Source organism: Zingiber officinale, chromosome 7A, assembly GCF_018446385.1.
Source record: "Zingiber officinale cultivar Zhangliang chromosome 7A, Zo_v1.1, whole genome shotgun sequence".
Lineage (NCBI taxonomy): Eukaryota > Viridiplantae > Streptophyta > Magnoliopsida > Zingiberales > Zingiberaceae > Zingiber > Zingiber officinale.
Genome location: NC_055998.1, coordinates 133,554,425 through 133,570,990, shown reverse-complemented (window position 1 = coordinate 133,570,990; position 16,566 = coordinate 133,554,425). Strand labels below are relative to the sequence as shown.

General features: G+C 35.3%; 1 protein-coding gene across 1 annotated transcript in view; it reads left to right on the top strand.

Annotated features, from left to right (window-relative positions):
* Nucleotides 1-16,566, top strand: part of LOC122002673 (probable helicase MAGATAMA 3) — a 45,217-nt gene that overhangs the window by 20,946 nt on the left and 7,705 nt on the right. Inside the window, exons 12-14 of the mRNA XM_042557941.1 lie at nucleotides 4,133-4,230; nucleotides 4,307-4,423; nucleotides 4,501-4,593. Of these exons, the coding sequence (XP_042413875.1) occupies nucleotides 4,133-4,230; nucleotides 4,307-4,423; nucleotides 4,501-4,593 (308 nt within the window). The remainder of the gene's footprint in view (nucleotides 1-4,132; nucleotides 4,231-4,306; nucleotides 4,424-4,500; nucleotides 4,594-16,566) is intronic.

Here is a 16,566-nt window from a genome sequence, read left to right as displayed (position 1 = left end):
AATTATATAAATATATATATTATATAATTAAAATTAAATAAATTAAAATTTTATATAATTATTATATATAAATTAGAATTTTTCTATTAATTTTTATAATTATTATAGATAATATATATTTTTTTATCTTAAAATAAGAGATTTAGAACCATAAATATTAAAGAAAATGCTCTAAATTACCTATTCTTTATTTCGGAAGTTTTGATAAATGTATGCTATCAAGTTACATAAAGTTAATATAACAATTTATTTTTAAATTATATATATATAGTATCGAAATTGTATCGACATGATATGATACAATACCAAAACTGTATCGTTCCGGTCTAGGATCAAAATCTCGGCACGGGTCGATATTTTAAATCTTGCTTTTTATATCGTGGAAATTTGCCAATACTTTCAAGCATGAGATTAATAGTAAGTTGCACATGAACTTCAAAAGATCCCAAGTCGCCTTTCTCTCATCAATTTAACTACAGACATATTGTTGGTGACATTGTCTGTTATAATCTGAACAATATTCTGAGCTCCTACTTGTTCAACACACTTGTTAACATACATAAAAATAGGTTTAGCTGTATGTGCCTCGTTTGAAGACTCTTTAGACTCTAAAAATGTAGTATCCTCCTTGCAATTAACACACAAATTTAAGATGTTGTTTCTTTTTTTATTGCTCTATGCATCTATCATGATCGAGCACTTATCCTTTGCCTATTCTTCATATTTCTTCAGCAATTGCTTTGTTCTTTAGGCTTTCAACAGTGACTCTTGAAGTTGATATTGAGTTGGAGGCTTGAATCCTGGTTCAAATTGACCCACTGTCTCCATGAGTTGCTTGAAGCTATTATGATCAACAACATTGAATAAGATTCGATTTTCATAAACCCATGTCCTAACATATTGTTGAACTTGTTGAGTTCTCTCTTTAAAAAAAACCTCATTTATATTTTTTTTGGTGAAACACTGGAACCCACATTTTCTAGAGCAATTATCAATAGATATATATCCATGGGGCCAAGTAGAAGAGGTTTTTTAATTCCATCTATCCCTTCAATTTTAGGACTTTCTTCGTTTAGAGAAATAGTCACCTCTACTCTACAACTTTGTTCTTCCATTATTTGTTCTTCTTTCTGTTCCTTCTAAAATAACGTGTTTGCACTTATTTTTATCTTCTTGAGATGATTTTCGACAACCAGACACATTTCAAGGTATATTTCCTATGTATTACTTGATCTATACACTCTCAACATCATTTTTTCACACAATTTGCATTTAATTTTGTTGAGATTCTTAGGATCAATCAACATCCCATACTTCTACCCATGTCATTTGACTTTTTCCTAAGATTTCCGGATGCAGGTTGAGTGACGGATGCTGTCGAAGTTGGATTGCTTGTCAATGTTGACATTGTAATTGTGATAACCTGAAAAGTGATTTAAGAATAAATTTAGGATATAAATCAGCAAAAAAACATTAATATAAATAAGTAAAAAAATATTATCAGAATATAAATGTGATTTATATAGAATATACATGTGATTTATATAAATTAATAAAATTTATTAGATTTTTTTTTAAAAAAATTAAATATAAAATTATGAATATAAATATGACTGATATGAATTAATAAGGTTTCTTAGAGTTTTTTATTTTTTTATATAGTTTATTGGGATAATTTAATTAGGGTGCATAAAAGCTTATTTGAATTACTCTATATAAGTGAGAAGTTGTTAAATTAAATAAATTAAAAAAAAAAAACATCGTGGTACAACAGCGTTGAATGCTGGCGACATGAATCACTGGACACGTCGTTGGAAGCTTCCGGTGGCGCCAAGCGCTTCATCGGAGGCTTCCTGCGGTGCTATAAGCGTTAGGGACGCATCCAGCGCCAACGTTGCGCAACGCCGAATGATCCCCACGACACTTCTGGCATCGTCGGAAACCTTCGGCGAAGCATCCGATGTCACGGGATGCGTTCGACGCCATCGGGCGCATCACTGGAAGCTTTCAACGGCACCGGACGCGTCATCGGAAGCTTTCGACGACACCGGATGCGTCACTGGAAGCTTCCGGCGATGCCAGAAGCATCGTGGGACGCATATGGTGTTGCGCGACGCTATCGCTGGATGCGTCTCCAACGCTTCTGGCATCGCTGAAAGCCTTCTGTGAAGCATTCGGTGTCGTTGGAAGCTTTCGACGACGCGTCCGGTGGCGTCGAACGCATCCCATGACAACGGAAGCATCGCAGGAGGCAAAAGAAAAAAAATTACATAAAATTAAATATTGAAAAACTTATCGATCGTGGAGCAGATGCTTCCGGAGGAGGTGAGAGGTAGCATGAGCAAGTGAATCAGATAGGATTTAGGGCTTTAAATGAAAAAAATCGAAATTTATGCCATGCCTAGGGTTGCCTAGCACCTTTTCGGTGTAGTTGCCGGCCGTTGAGCGCCTAAAGGCATTTTAGAACACTGATATCTACTATCTAAGGTAATCGATTATTCCTATAATATCTATTCAAGTTCTCATAGTGATGTTGTTGTTAGGCCCTGCAATGCGTTGCTTCTTGGGATAACATAGTATTAACGTAATAGTTTGATGGATCCATACATAACATTTACCTATGTTTTATGCTAGCAACCTAACGCAACGCTCCTTTATTTGAGCTTTACTTCGGCCATAGTGGAGTTTATTTGCCATGGGTGGAGTTAATTGTATTATATGGGTATATACCTATTAATTTATACTAAGTCAATTTGTTATTGTTGAACATGTCTTTTCTTCTCTCCTTTATGTGGTCATCTATTCTTGATCTTTGCTAATTGCATCCGTTGTTGATATTAAAAATGTAATATAGCTTTTTTGCTCACTCTGATGTAAACCTCTTGCAAAACCTTTGCACGTATCTCATCTCTTGCCATTTGTCTCAACTCTCATTTTGAGCTTCATCACTTGCGTTTAATTTTGTGCATCCTCCTTTCTTTCTTATATTATATGCTTTCACTTGATATTGGTCAAGGAAAAGGAACATATCACTTGCTACAACAATACCTTGTCAATATATTAGGGAAATGCATGTAAACATATCATTCCTTTTGTGTAAACTTGATTTTGTTTCATTCCATATGTTTGCTTGAGATTATTGACACACAAATGAGCTTTCATGGTTTAAACTAGAGTTTGAAGTATCGAGCCATCTCGTCTAGCATGACCTATACTTATCATTCTGCTAGAGAATTGAGACATGGAAGAAGACAACAAGTGATTAAACCCTATGTCGTTCATCCTGAACTGTGTCACCTGTGCTTAGCATGACTGATATTTATCCTTCTTCTAGAGAATTGAAACAGGAAACAAGATAGCAAGTAATTAAAGACTATATCACCTGTGCTAGAACAATGTCAATGTGCCAATTTAGGTAGTTGGTACATTATTTTGTCTATGTGAAAATCAAACGAGTTTGTCCAATCTTAACCCATGAAAATTGAAATGATTTTGCTGGTTATAGGGAGGGAAAGAAGAGAGGAGGAGACTAAAAGGGCTCGTAATCATTGAGAGAAGGTATACTGGAACTAATCAAAGCTGTTGGAGGCTTGGAGCTTAGATGATGGACTATGACTAGTTACATCGGTGAAGAGGATCTAAGGTAAGGTGGCCTGTGGGTATTTAACAAGGTCGCCTTTCCAGTGGTAGGTTTGATTTGTTGAAGGCTGGACAGTGAAGGGGTGGCAAGTGATAGAGGTCGATGATGTATTTGCAATTTTGTGGATAGAGAGATGCAAATGCACTTGTCCTCAAAATAATCTATATATAAATTAGATAATTTGTATTTTGATTATTTGTGTTAATTAAATAATATATTAATTTGTGTGGCTAGTGTAATAGTTGTATTAGTGTGCTTTTTGATGTGAATGATTATTTTTCTCAGTATCTCTGATACTCTGTATATTTTCTGTGGCTTTGTATGTTTTTTTAGATCATGCCTTCATTGTTATTGTTTTTATTTGTTTTGTTATTTTAGGTGCTAATCAGCTTACATTTGTGTGTTTTAATGCATTTTAGCATACCTTTTCAATTGATTTTTTTTCCCATGATGCTCTTCAATCTGTCTGGTTGACGTATCTATCATTTTCAGGCATTTACGATGAAAATGGTCGTATATATAATCCTAAGATTGTACGGATTGGTCTAAAGGCTCATCATTTGGTGCAAGCTGTCTCCATGGATTACCTTGTGTGTATTTTCTCCATTGTGATTTATGCTTTTGAAATTTTAGCCGAGCCACTGTTCCTGAAATTCCTTTTTGCAGGTAGAACAAAAACTTGCTGGTGTAGACCGCATAACATCTGGTGCAGCGAAACATGGATCTGGAGGAGCAGCTGATCGAGAACGTATTCGAGCTGCAATACTGGACGAAGCAGCAATTGTATGCTAGGTGTTTTTCCTTGAGATGTTCATTCAAATTTCATCTGTCTTTCTCCTGATTTTGGTTCTCTCTACCAGGTGTTTTCTACTCTTAGTTTTAGTGGATCTGTTCACTTCACTAGGATGAATCGTGTGTTTGATGTGGTTATAATTGATGAAGCTGCACAAGCTGTGAGTTTTCTTTTTTCCCTTCCTTCCTTGAGCCTCATTGCTTTAGAATTTTTAGCATAAAAAGTAATTCCATTTTATTTTTCTCATTTCATTTACACGAGCAACTTATTTTCCTTATATAGGACATAATAAGTGATGACATTGAATGAGATAGGGAGCAGCTTTGTAACAGATTTATATGATATTGATATTTACAAAACACGTTGATTTAATTGGTAAGCAAAATGTAGGATAGGCACAGACTAAGGTTTAAGACTTATGTATAAATGAAATGATTAGATTGCTAATTACTCCTGGAATCATAAAGAACACCAACTTATGAACCTTTTTGCTGCCATCAGGAAACACGTTGTTTCCATGTCTTGAACATAGGTCAACTCAAATATGTTGTAGGACCTTCTTTCTTTTGTTGGCATTTTGTGACAAATAATCCTGCTGCTTGAACTCCTGAATTTCTGTAGTTTTCTGTGTGTTAGGCTATAAGATCAAATCTTTTTTTTTCTATTTGAATAACAAAGCATAAGTTGATGAAGAATTACAATTGACTTACGAAAACAGGTAGTTCAGATTCCTATACACGCCTTTGGTTCTGTATGTAAATAAACTAATTCAATCTGAAGAATAGTTGGATTCTGAAGATTATATAATGTAGTAGATATTTTATTTTAGGTTCCTTTTTTTTTTAAATTTTTTTGTGAGAGCTATTATTATACTCTGCTATTAGTCATTATAAATCGGGTAACCTAGACCATATTTTTAGGAGAATGATGTGTCTCAGTTTGGTTCAGTAAAAGGTTCCTCAAACCATCATGCAAATGATCGTCAGTCTAATTATTTCCACTTAGTTTGCTTGTTGTTTGAGATTCTTGGTTCGTTGTGCTGCATCATTTGGTACCAGAGTTGAATTCTGAACTCAATATTCTGAAAATCCAACTTCCTCCTATCCTTTTCTTTCGCTTCCAAACCATATCTTAATCCTGCTGGTTGCAGACCCTCTCATTCCTTGTGGGTTCTTTCCCCACTATCCATCCCACAACACCATTCCTCTTATAGTGAATGATGTGGAAACCCATAATATGTACTTCGCCCCCTGCTTTGCAAGAGGCACCACCTCCATCAATACCAGTAATTGATGTGCTGAGCTATTGCCTTTGTCTTTCCATAGCATAGTGGAAGCCCATGCCAGGAATCTTCTTGCATCCCATCTGCACTAGAACCATCTTTGCATGTGAGGCTGCCCTTGTCAACTCCTTACAAAAATCAATTGGGCCTTCGGTGTGGTCGCACCCACTTCTCACTTGGATTTCTCAGGATGGAGAGAAGAGAAGAGAAACTACCTTCTCTTATACATGAAACGAAGGAAAAAAATAAATATACTAAGTGGCGCCTCTATTACTTTGGGATTTTGTTCAAGTATTAGATTCAATCCAATGAAGAGGAGTCTTGGCACAACGGTTATTGTCATGTGACTTTGAGGTCACGGGTTCGAGTCGCGAAAATAATCTCTTGCAAAATGCAAGGTAAGACCGTGTACAATAGATCCAATGTGGTTTGACCCTTCTCCGGGATCCGTACTAGTAGGAGGTTCATGCATCGGATGACCCTTTGTTTTGTTATCGGATTCAATCCAATATAGCGCAAACAATAACTGTAAGAAAGTTTGAGATCTGGTGCAAAATTCTAGATTTGATACAAGGCAACCTGTAATTCTCGAACTGCAGGGTAGAAGATTACACCTCAAGTACATATCATCTGACCAATTGATCAAAGCTTGGATCACAATTTTGAAAGTGGACTTGGCTTGCATCATCTTGATAAAATTGCAATTCCTCTGCGTTAAAGTTATTTTTGTTATTTTAGTTGGTTAGTTTAGATTTTCTACATTTAATTAGTTTCTCACAATATCCTACACGTCATTATACCTTATTTATGAGAAAAATTTCATCATATGCATAATCTTGTTGCTTTTGACCAGGTTAACCATCATCCATCATATTTTAGTTCATATAGTAAATTTATCATTAGAAAAAGTACTACTTTTTTGAATTGCTCTTAGTTTATCACAGCACTTTATTTGAATACGTTGATTATTGAGATCAATATAATGAGAGAAAACAACATTAATATACAAAATATACGAGTGATGTAAATTTTAGGAGAGTTCTAGAACCAACTTAGTTGATAGAGAGGACAAGCTTAGGCTTATGGTAATTTGATTGGGAATCCAAAAAGTTTTGATGAACAATGTCCTCTTCACACATTACTCAATTGATAACATGCACACTCACGTAGTTGAAAAAAGGTATATAATTTTGTTGAAAATGACCACCAATATGATAGCGAATGAAGTTGATAACTTTGTTGAGAATTACCACCGATATGATAGTAACAAAAATAGATAAATTTGTTAAAAAAAATAGCCTGGTGCACGAAGCTTCCGCCAACGCAGGGTTCCGAGTAAGAATCTATTATAAAATTATATAATTTTATAAAAAATAAATAAAGTTATAATTAATTCCATACTATAATAAATTCTGTATATTATAATTAAATTCTAACTATACGTAATTAGTTATATCATATAACTAATTATATGATATAATTAAATTTATATAAATATATTTATAACATATACTTTAATTCCTATATCATACATAATTATGCTAGACTACATCATAATTAATTAAGTAAAGCTATATGCTTAGAATGAGTATCTATAATTAACTATGCCATATTATATAAAAGGACCATCAATCTCTAAGGGAAGTCATTTTCAATTTAATAATAGTTCCCTTTATGAGTTTGTTATTTGTATGATATTGTTGGTTTATATTTCTGTATTCTTATATTTGAAACATAAGAGATGTAGTAAACCAGATGGAATAAAATATTTAAACCTGACATTGTCTTACTTCAGTTTGTAAAAAAAGTCCATGAGTTTAGGGATTGTAGTTGTCTGCTAAGCTGCTACACAAGCTATTATTAGTGCTAATCGACAAAACGTTATCATCATTGCTTGGCTCATATCAAACCTTTGCTTTCAATTGTGAAATTGAAGGATGAAAAAGTTCTTCATAATCATCATCTCTTGCATTCACCTACAACACTTAAGAGATTGCACGTTTAAGCTTAGGGTGCCTAGGATGATTGGGAGGGGAGATTATACTGAATGGAAAATTTTGGGACTTCAGTTTTGAAACAGCTTAATAACCCAAACTTAGTTCAAAGTGACATGAGTCTTAATAGTACCATGTTAGTATTGTTAGGTAGACCAATAGGCTAGGTCAGTACTTATACATTGTATGTGCAAGGTTTTATATCAATCCATAAATACTACATAAGGTTGGGAAATAGACAAGATTAAAGTATTCTTCTGTGTCGTTTGACAGTGCAAAACTTCTCATTATATGTGGAACTGTTTCAAGATGATAACTAGAGCTTGACTCGTCATGATCATGGGGATGACCTTCACACAAAATTGATGAGCTTTGTGCGAGATCTGCAAAACAACTAGGGTGTGTTTGATTAGGGGTTATCCTTGATAACCTTGGTTATTCATCCAAGGTTATCAACGAAAACCCTGTTTGGTTTAGGTAATCAATGATTCCCAAGTAATGTTCCATCTCCGACACGTCAGCAAAAGGGTCATGTAACCCGGAATCGGAAAACCTCAGAAAATTAAGGTTTTTCTTGATTCTGGGGTTAACGAATTTTTTACCAAAAATACCTTCCGATAATAAAAAATATGGAAAAAAGAGAAAAAAATGTAAAAAAATATTAAAAAGAGATAAAAATTGTTAAAAAAATAAAAAATTTAAAAATTTAAAAAATAAATAATTAAAAAAATAAAAAATAAAAAATACAAAATACAAAAAATAAAAAATCTAAAAAATAAAAAATTTAAAATTTAAAATTTAAAAAATTTAAAAATAAAGAATTTTTTAAAAAATAAAATAAATAAATAAAAAAAATAAAAAAATGTAAAAAAATATAAAAATGTAAAAAATATAAAATATAAAAAATATAAAATATAAAAAATAAAAAAAAACCGTAAAAGCATATAAAAATATAAAAATATAAAAAAAAAATAAAAAAAACACATAAAAACATAAAAAAATATATAGGAAAAAGAAAAGTAAAAAAAAATAATTAATTAAATAATAATAATAATAATAATAATAATATGTATAATTGGTTTTGTAACTAAGGGTAATATAGTAAAATATTAAACTAGGGTATTCATTAAAACCTTCAAACAAACAAGTTTTTGTTACATTACCTAGGTTGAACCAAACAATATTTGGTTATGCTTTATTCCCCATAACCTTGGTTATGTCATTACCTAGTAATCACATAACAAGCTTCAATCATGGTTTTTGATGATAACAAAATTGCAAACCTTAAGCAAAATTAATAATCTTAGTGTGATATCCATGAGACAAGATGACTATGGTTTCTTTATGATCTCAAGACAGCAACAACTTCCCTCATGGTTTGCAATGAAGTCAACAATCAACTTTCTCTTTTCCTCTTCTCCTCGTTTGTCCGCTCAGCACACTAACTGACATGGGCACCTGACACGCCTTGTCTCAAGTCAGTTGGGGAACAAAACCCCAATTTGGCTTGAGATTTCAAACCTTAGAAATGATAGAAAATAATATTGATGTTTATGGGTTTAAAAGAGATAAACAAAAAATCAATTCAAGGAGCCACTCGAAGCTATTTAGAACATTGTCGTTCAGTAAATGTTAACATATCCTTTTTTCAAAATTAGGCTAGGACTAGAGCCGTTAATTTGGGTAGGGTCCGTCGGGTTGGTCCGTCTCGTAAAACAATTTAAGCGGATTGGTTTGGAATTTTATCAATCTAAGCCCACCGCGAGCTGACCCACTGAGGCTCGTGACCTGCGCTGGTCGGTCGGCCCGCGATAGACTTGAGTTAGCCCGCGGGTTGAGAAACACATGTAAATCAAGTTTTATGTCAATTTATTATTTTTCTTTATTATAATTTTGAAATAAAAATAATATTTTTCATGTTTGTTTTTGTCCATTTACATTTAAAATACCTATTTCTGGATACATTTGATTGATGAAACCTTTCCAAAGTAAAATATTGAAGATTTGATTTTTTAAAATTTTTTTCAAAAATTTTTTATGGGCCCGTGGGTTGACCCCGTCTTAGATTAGATTAGGTTGGGGATTTTTCAATCTGCCAAGATGACGGGTTGACCCGTCTCGCCCTGCCAGCCTGTCACTGGCCGCTCCACCCCGCTATTGGTTGGCCCGTCTAACAGTTCTACCTAGGGCACTATGGTGGTCAGGAATAGGCGACGATAACAATAACAACCAAGTCTTATCCCACTAGGTGGGATCGATTATCTGGATCCTTCTACGTGGGCTCTATCCCTTATTTATCATCATTTTTACTTAAATTTTATTTTATTTTATTGTTGCTAACCAATTCTTTTTGGTCTTCCTCTTTTTCGTTTGATGTGTGTATTTGTTATAGTTTCACATTGTCTAACTAGAACATTTATTAGTTGTCTAAGTATATGTTCGTACCATTTTAAATGTGTCTCACGAAGTTTTTTCTTATGCAAAACTTATCTTGTTTGTATTCTATGTAAGAATCACTTTCAATTCCTTTATCGTTTTGCAAAAATGATCCTAAATACTTAAAGCTCGTCATCTCCTATCTTAACATTTGTCTCGTTATGTTTAATATTGCTAAACTTAAATACCATATATTCTATTTTTATTATACTAAACTTAAAACCTCTCACTTCTAGTGTTCCCTCCAAGATTCTAGTTTAGCATTGTTTCTTTCACATGTTTCATCTATCAAAATAATATCATCTGCAAACAACATGCACCATAGTATTGTGTTTTGAATGTGTTCAGTGAGTTCATCCATGATTAGTATAAAAAGATAGAGACTTAAAGCTGATCCTGTAACCCTATCTTTATTGAAAATACTTTAGTTAATCCGTGTGAAGTCTTCACTCTAGTTGTTATATTCTCATATGTAAATTAGTTTAATATATGTTACACTAACACCTTTTTTTTCTAGAATCCTCTATATAATTTTTTGGGGACTCTATTGTAAATTTTTCTAGGTCAATTAATACCATGTTTACATCTTACTTTTGCGTCTAATACTTTTCTATTAGTTACCCGAGAAGATGTATAACTTCTATTGTCAATCTTTCATCATGAACCCAAATTGATTTTCGGTCATCATGGTCGTCTTCTTTAATTTTTTTTTTTATATATTACTCTTTCTCAAAGTTTCATGGTATGTGTCACGCCCCGGGAGTCCCTGCCAGAGGAAATTTCGACAGCATCTGTTGGTGCAGCGGGACCGGCAAGAGGGGGATGAATTGCCTGCACAATAAAAATACCCTCCTCGTTTCTTTCAACTCAAAAAATGCAATAATAATAAAGAAATAAACTAATAGAAATAAAGAGGAGACAGAGAATTTAACTTGGTTACAACCCAGGGGGTTGCTAATCCAAGGCAATGAAAAAGCTCAGAAAGATCTCTTTCTCTAAAGGCGGAGAAGCCTTTTACACACTGAAAGCTCTAAACTATTGCTAGAAATTGAATACTGAGTTGATTGATCAATTTCCTAGCTCCAGGGGCCTTTATATAACTTCTGGAAATCTTATCCCGAGTGTTGAAGGCGCCTCCAAGAGGGTTGAGGGCGCCTCCAAGCAGTTTGACCAGATAAAGCTCTATCCGGTTGCAAACGGAGATAAAGCTCTATCCGGTTGCAAACGGTCACGAAGACTGGGTCTGAGGCGCCTCCAATGCCCTTGAAGACACCTCGGACTGGTCTGAGGCGCCTTCAAGGGGATGGAGGCGCCTTCAATGTTGAGGGCGTCCTCAATGATGTTGAGGGCGCCTTCAACCTGCATTGTATAAATACTGCCTTCAACCTGCATGGTATAAATAGCTTCCAACTTCTCTTTTTCCTCTTCTTCCGAAGCTCCGATCGCTTGGGTGATTTCGACCAATCGAAATAGGGCTCACCCGAACCCAATTTCCGGCCTTTTCCTTGAGCAGGCTTTCTACCCAGCTTCTCGTCCCTCGAATGCCGCACACGTTCTTCTCGTCCACCGGTATACTCTTCCGCAGCTCTTTCGTCCTTCGGATGCACCGAGCCCGTCGGCTCCCTTCCCGTGCCGTCCTTCTCGCTAGTTGCGTCTTCCGCTCGACTTCCTGCGCTCCTAAGTTCCTGCACACTTAGACACAGGGATTAAATAACAAGTAGGACCTAACCTAACTTGGTTGATCACATCAAAACACCCACGGGGTCCAACAGCATCTCCCCTGTACGGGTGACAATCTGGGACCTGACTACAAAGCCCTCAGGGCTCACAATCATCAGCCAACACGGCTAGAACATATACCATACAATAATAAAACAATCCACGCAGTTAATAATAAATCAGCCTCCGGCTGATTACACAACCACGTAGTTTATAATAATACCTACTCCACTACAACGAGGAAAAAAAACACAACACAACGGAAAAACCTTCACAGTGGAAAACATGGGCATCATACCCGAAGCATGATATAAAATCCATAAGTACAAAAACTACACATCATAAGTATGTAAAGATAACAAAACAAGGAAACAAAGAAAGTCCGAAATCAGAAAACCATCTCGACACTAGTGGAGGACTAGCGACTGGAACCTCCTAACAGATTCAACCTGAAATAGGAAAATAAAGCAACGGTGTGAGTCCAACACTCAGCGGGTATCAAGCTGACATGCATAGTACAATATGACCAATAATAATCATCATGTCGTACAGTCTCCTGGACAATAGTTGGAAATGCAAAACTAAAAAAAGGATAGGAGAAACTGTACTCACCAGGGCCTCCTATCTTGACATAAAGGTTGTCAGACCAAACTATTATGTCTTCTGTATGCATGTCAATTATATGCAACCACAGAAATGCAGCATTTAATATGCAGCAATCATAAGCAATAAATAGAATCCATGCATATGATGCAAAATGTCTTGGTCACCCCTGACGCCAGTCAGCCATCTCACACGCGATGGTGAGACCGAGTGGGTAGGGCTATGACAACTGTGCACTCTACCATCACTACTCCCAAGTGACCGAGTGGATAGGATGTTGTCGGAGTACACCTATCCTCCTACCCCAAACAGAGTGGGAGAGCTCAATGCTCTCATCTCCCTGACATAGTTCAGAGGAGGGATCCTTGTCCTACTACCCATGAGCGGGCCAGTGGAGCCCTTGACAGAGCAACCTGCTGCAACACACCCTGCCTGATATACCACTAACCCATGAGTGGTTGTGTGTGCAAATCCAGGTAATTGGCAATGTGTTCAACAATAATGGCGCCGACAATCACTCAGCATGCGATCATGCAAGATGGTGCATGTCACTAAGCATGTAAATCCTGACCATAACCACCTCCATAAAGTATGTACAAAAAGGTAAATGGATCAAATAAAATGATCAAGGTACACATGTCAGGTATGAGATATAACTAGTCCTGTGCACAATAAGGTATGGTATGTCACTACCTCTATGAACATAAATACACATGGCAATAAGCAAGAGGGTATAAAACATAAATGCAGAACAAATAAAAGCATGCAACAGGTATCATGTAGTGACATACCAAAGCAAAGGTAAACATAATCATTACTAGTGACTATAACTTACTACGCATATCTAAATGACATTATCAAAAGAGATAAGTCAAGGTACCCCTCTCAAAAAGAAGATCGTATCCATAAATCCTACGTCGAGATGCTCGTCTCGAATCAACGTCCTGCATATAATAGGCACAGTATAGCTAAGTTTCATTATCAACAAAATAGCTAAACAAAATCCTAATCCGCTTAGGAAGCGAGGGTTCAATTCCATTTGATAATCTTATCCTTCCTTCATAGTTAATATCCTTAAACTAATCAACTAGAGATGTCAACTAATAAATAAATCTCTAACCCATAATCAAATAGATTAAGCAATCCTAACCATTTCAAATCCTTCCTAACTTCAATTCAAAGTGCAAGCTACAACAAGGATCAGACTCTCAACACCTTACCTCAACTTAAAGTCACCACTGTTGACTCACAGCCAGGAAAAGGAAGAGCAGCTGCTGGACAATGCTTGCCAGAAGATAGGGCTGCCAAAGATTCGTGGCCGACACTACCTAGATGTCATTGCCAGGAACATTCATCACAATTAGACAATATTGCATAACGAGCTCGAACCCCAAACCGGCAACTTACCTAATCGGTGGTCCCCTCTTCGGCGGAGGCTAGATCTAAGGGTTGTGGAGATCAACAAAGCAAAGATCACCGGTAGTAGCTAGATACCAGCGCACGGGAGAAGGAAGAAATCGTCGGAAAAGCCGCTTACGATCAACTCCACCCAAATTAGGGCTCGGATCCTTCCCTTTGGCCAAAGATCGCCTTGTGTGGAACGATGACTTGGAGAGGAGAGTAACTGGTGGGCTTCCCGTGAGGGGTAGAGGGAACAAGATGCTCGACCAACGTCGGTGTGGGCAGCGCCGGCGCGATCGCGATCGGGTGCTGAGGTAGGTCTCGGAGAAATCGGCGTCGGCTGTGACTCGGGAGGGCGATAGGCTTGGGGTGTCAGCGCAGAGAGGAAGGTGACGCGAGGAGAAAAGGAGAGGGCTTGAGGCTTTGTATGTGTGGGAGGAGAAGAGGAAGAGGTTGGCATCGATTGGGGAAGAGGAAGAGTTCGACGTCGCACAGAGGAGAGGAGGATGCGCCGGGGAGAGCTTAGGGCACGCGCGAGGAAATAAAGAAAAGAAAAAGAATAAAAATTATTTAAAGAAATTCAACATTTCCTCGTTTAAATGGGGTAGCTTAAACAGACTTTCCCTTGGCCTAATAATTGATCCCTTTAAACTCGTTATACGAGTTCCGAAAAATTCTCAGAAAATTTCTAAAAATTCCTAAAAATTCCGTTAAGGTTATTCGCCTATTAAACCTTTTTATTAAATTTTTATTTGGGTACCATATTTTAAAGTATGATTCATTAGTTTAATACTCGTATAGTTTACATAATTTTGTATATCTTCTTTGTTTTTATATAAGAAAACTAGAGTACTTACCCTTCATTGATTATACATTTTTTCCATTTTCAATATCATATTAAATAATTTTGTAAGTCAGTACCTCTATCGGAATATCATCTAATCTAACGGTTTTTCCATTTTGCATCCCATTTAAAATTTGTTCTACTTTAAAATTTTAATTTTACAATAAAAATTTAAATTCTATAATCATTTGACCTACTTAAATTACTTAAGTTAAGTTGATCACCTACATCTTCATTAAAAAGTTGAAGAAAATACATCTTCCATTGTTATTTATTTTTCCATCATTTACTACTACCCTATTGCATTTATCTTTAATACATCTAGTTTGCATAAAATCTTTTGTCTTTTTCTCTCTCACTTTAGCTATTCTATAAATGTTCTTTTCCTCTTTTTTTAATCTAATTTTTGATATAACCGTTCAAAAATTTCATTATTTGCTTCATTCACTACTTTCTTAGTCTCTTTCTTTGCTATTGTAAATTTTTTAAAGTTTTTCTCGTTTTTACAAATATATAATTTCTTATAGAGTGCTTGTTTTTCCTTCACTTACTCATGTACTTTCTCATTCCACCACCAAGATTCCTTACTTGGCGGTGCATGCCCCTTTGACTCACTGAGTACACTTTTGACATTATTTTTAACTTTGATACCATCTTATTTCATGTTGTATTAGAGTCACGTTTGTTTCACTTAATGGTTATAACCTACATTCTCCTTAAATATTTTTTGTTTCATCATCCTTTAACTTTCACCACTTAGTTTAAGAGTCGTTTAAATTTTTCTTCTATTGATACTATGGTTGAGACATATATCCAACAATACTAACTTATGTTGGGTAGTTAAGCTTTCTTCAGGGATGACCTTGTAATATTTACAAATCTTTCTATCCCTTTTCCTAACCATAAAAAAGTTAATTTGTGATTTATTATTCCCACTTTTGAACATGATTAAGTGTTTCTTAAAAAAACTTATTAGATAGTATAAGGTCGTATGCTATCGTAAAATCCAATATAGTTTTCTCTTATTCATTCCAAATTCATAACTCCCATGCACCCTCTCATATTACTTATTTTTCAATATGTCCATTTAGATCGTCTTTTATTAAAATCATTTCATTTTGCGGAATGTTTTATAATAATTCATCTAAGTCGTCCCATAACCTTAATTTGATATCTTCATCTAATTCTACTTGAGGTGCATATATGCTAATTACGTTCATAATTTCCTTCGCCACTAATATCTTGAGAGTTATAATTCTATCCCCTTTTCTAACTACTGTATCTTTATCTTTTAACGAAACAATACCCATTCCATTTCTTGTTTTACATTTTCCTGTATACCATAATTTAAATTCCGAGTTCTCTATCATCTTTGCCTTCTTGTCTATTCATTTTATTTCTTGTACACATAAAATATTAATTTTTCTCCTAATTATCGTATCTACTACCTTCATTGCTTTACAATTTCTATATTCTAAATCTTAGACTATTAGTTTTTCTATAATATTTATTTTTATTGAACTTATGGTGTGAGAATTCTTGCCTATTTAACACTATATCCAAGTTCTCATGGAGATGTAGCGGTCATTGCCGATACGTTATAGTCAGATCTTTGCAACTTGAACTCTGGCATATTTAACCATACACTTGAATTGTGGGGATCTAGCACTCCTTGCCGAAACGTTACAGTCGGATTCTGCAACGTGTTCCTTTCGGGAAACAACCTAGCATTAACACAATAGTTTAATGGATCCATTCATTGAACATTTGACTTAGTTTAACACTGGTTGACAACCTAATGTAACCCTTCTCGTTTATCTGGACTTGGGACCAACCATGACGGGGTAATTCGTC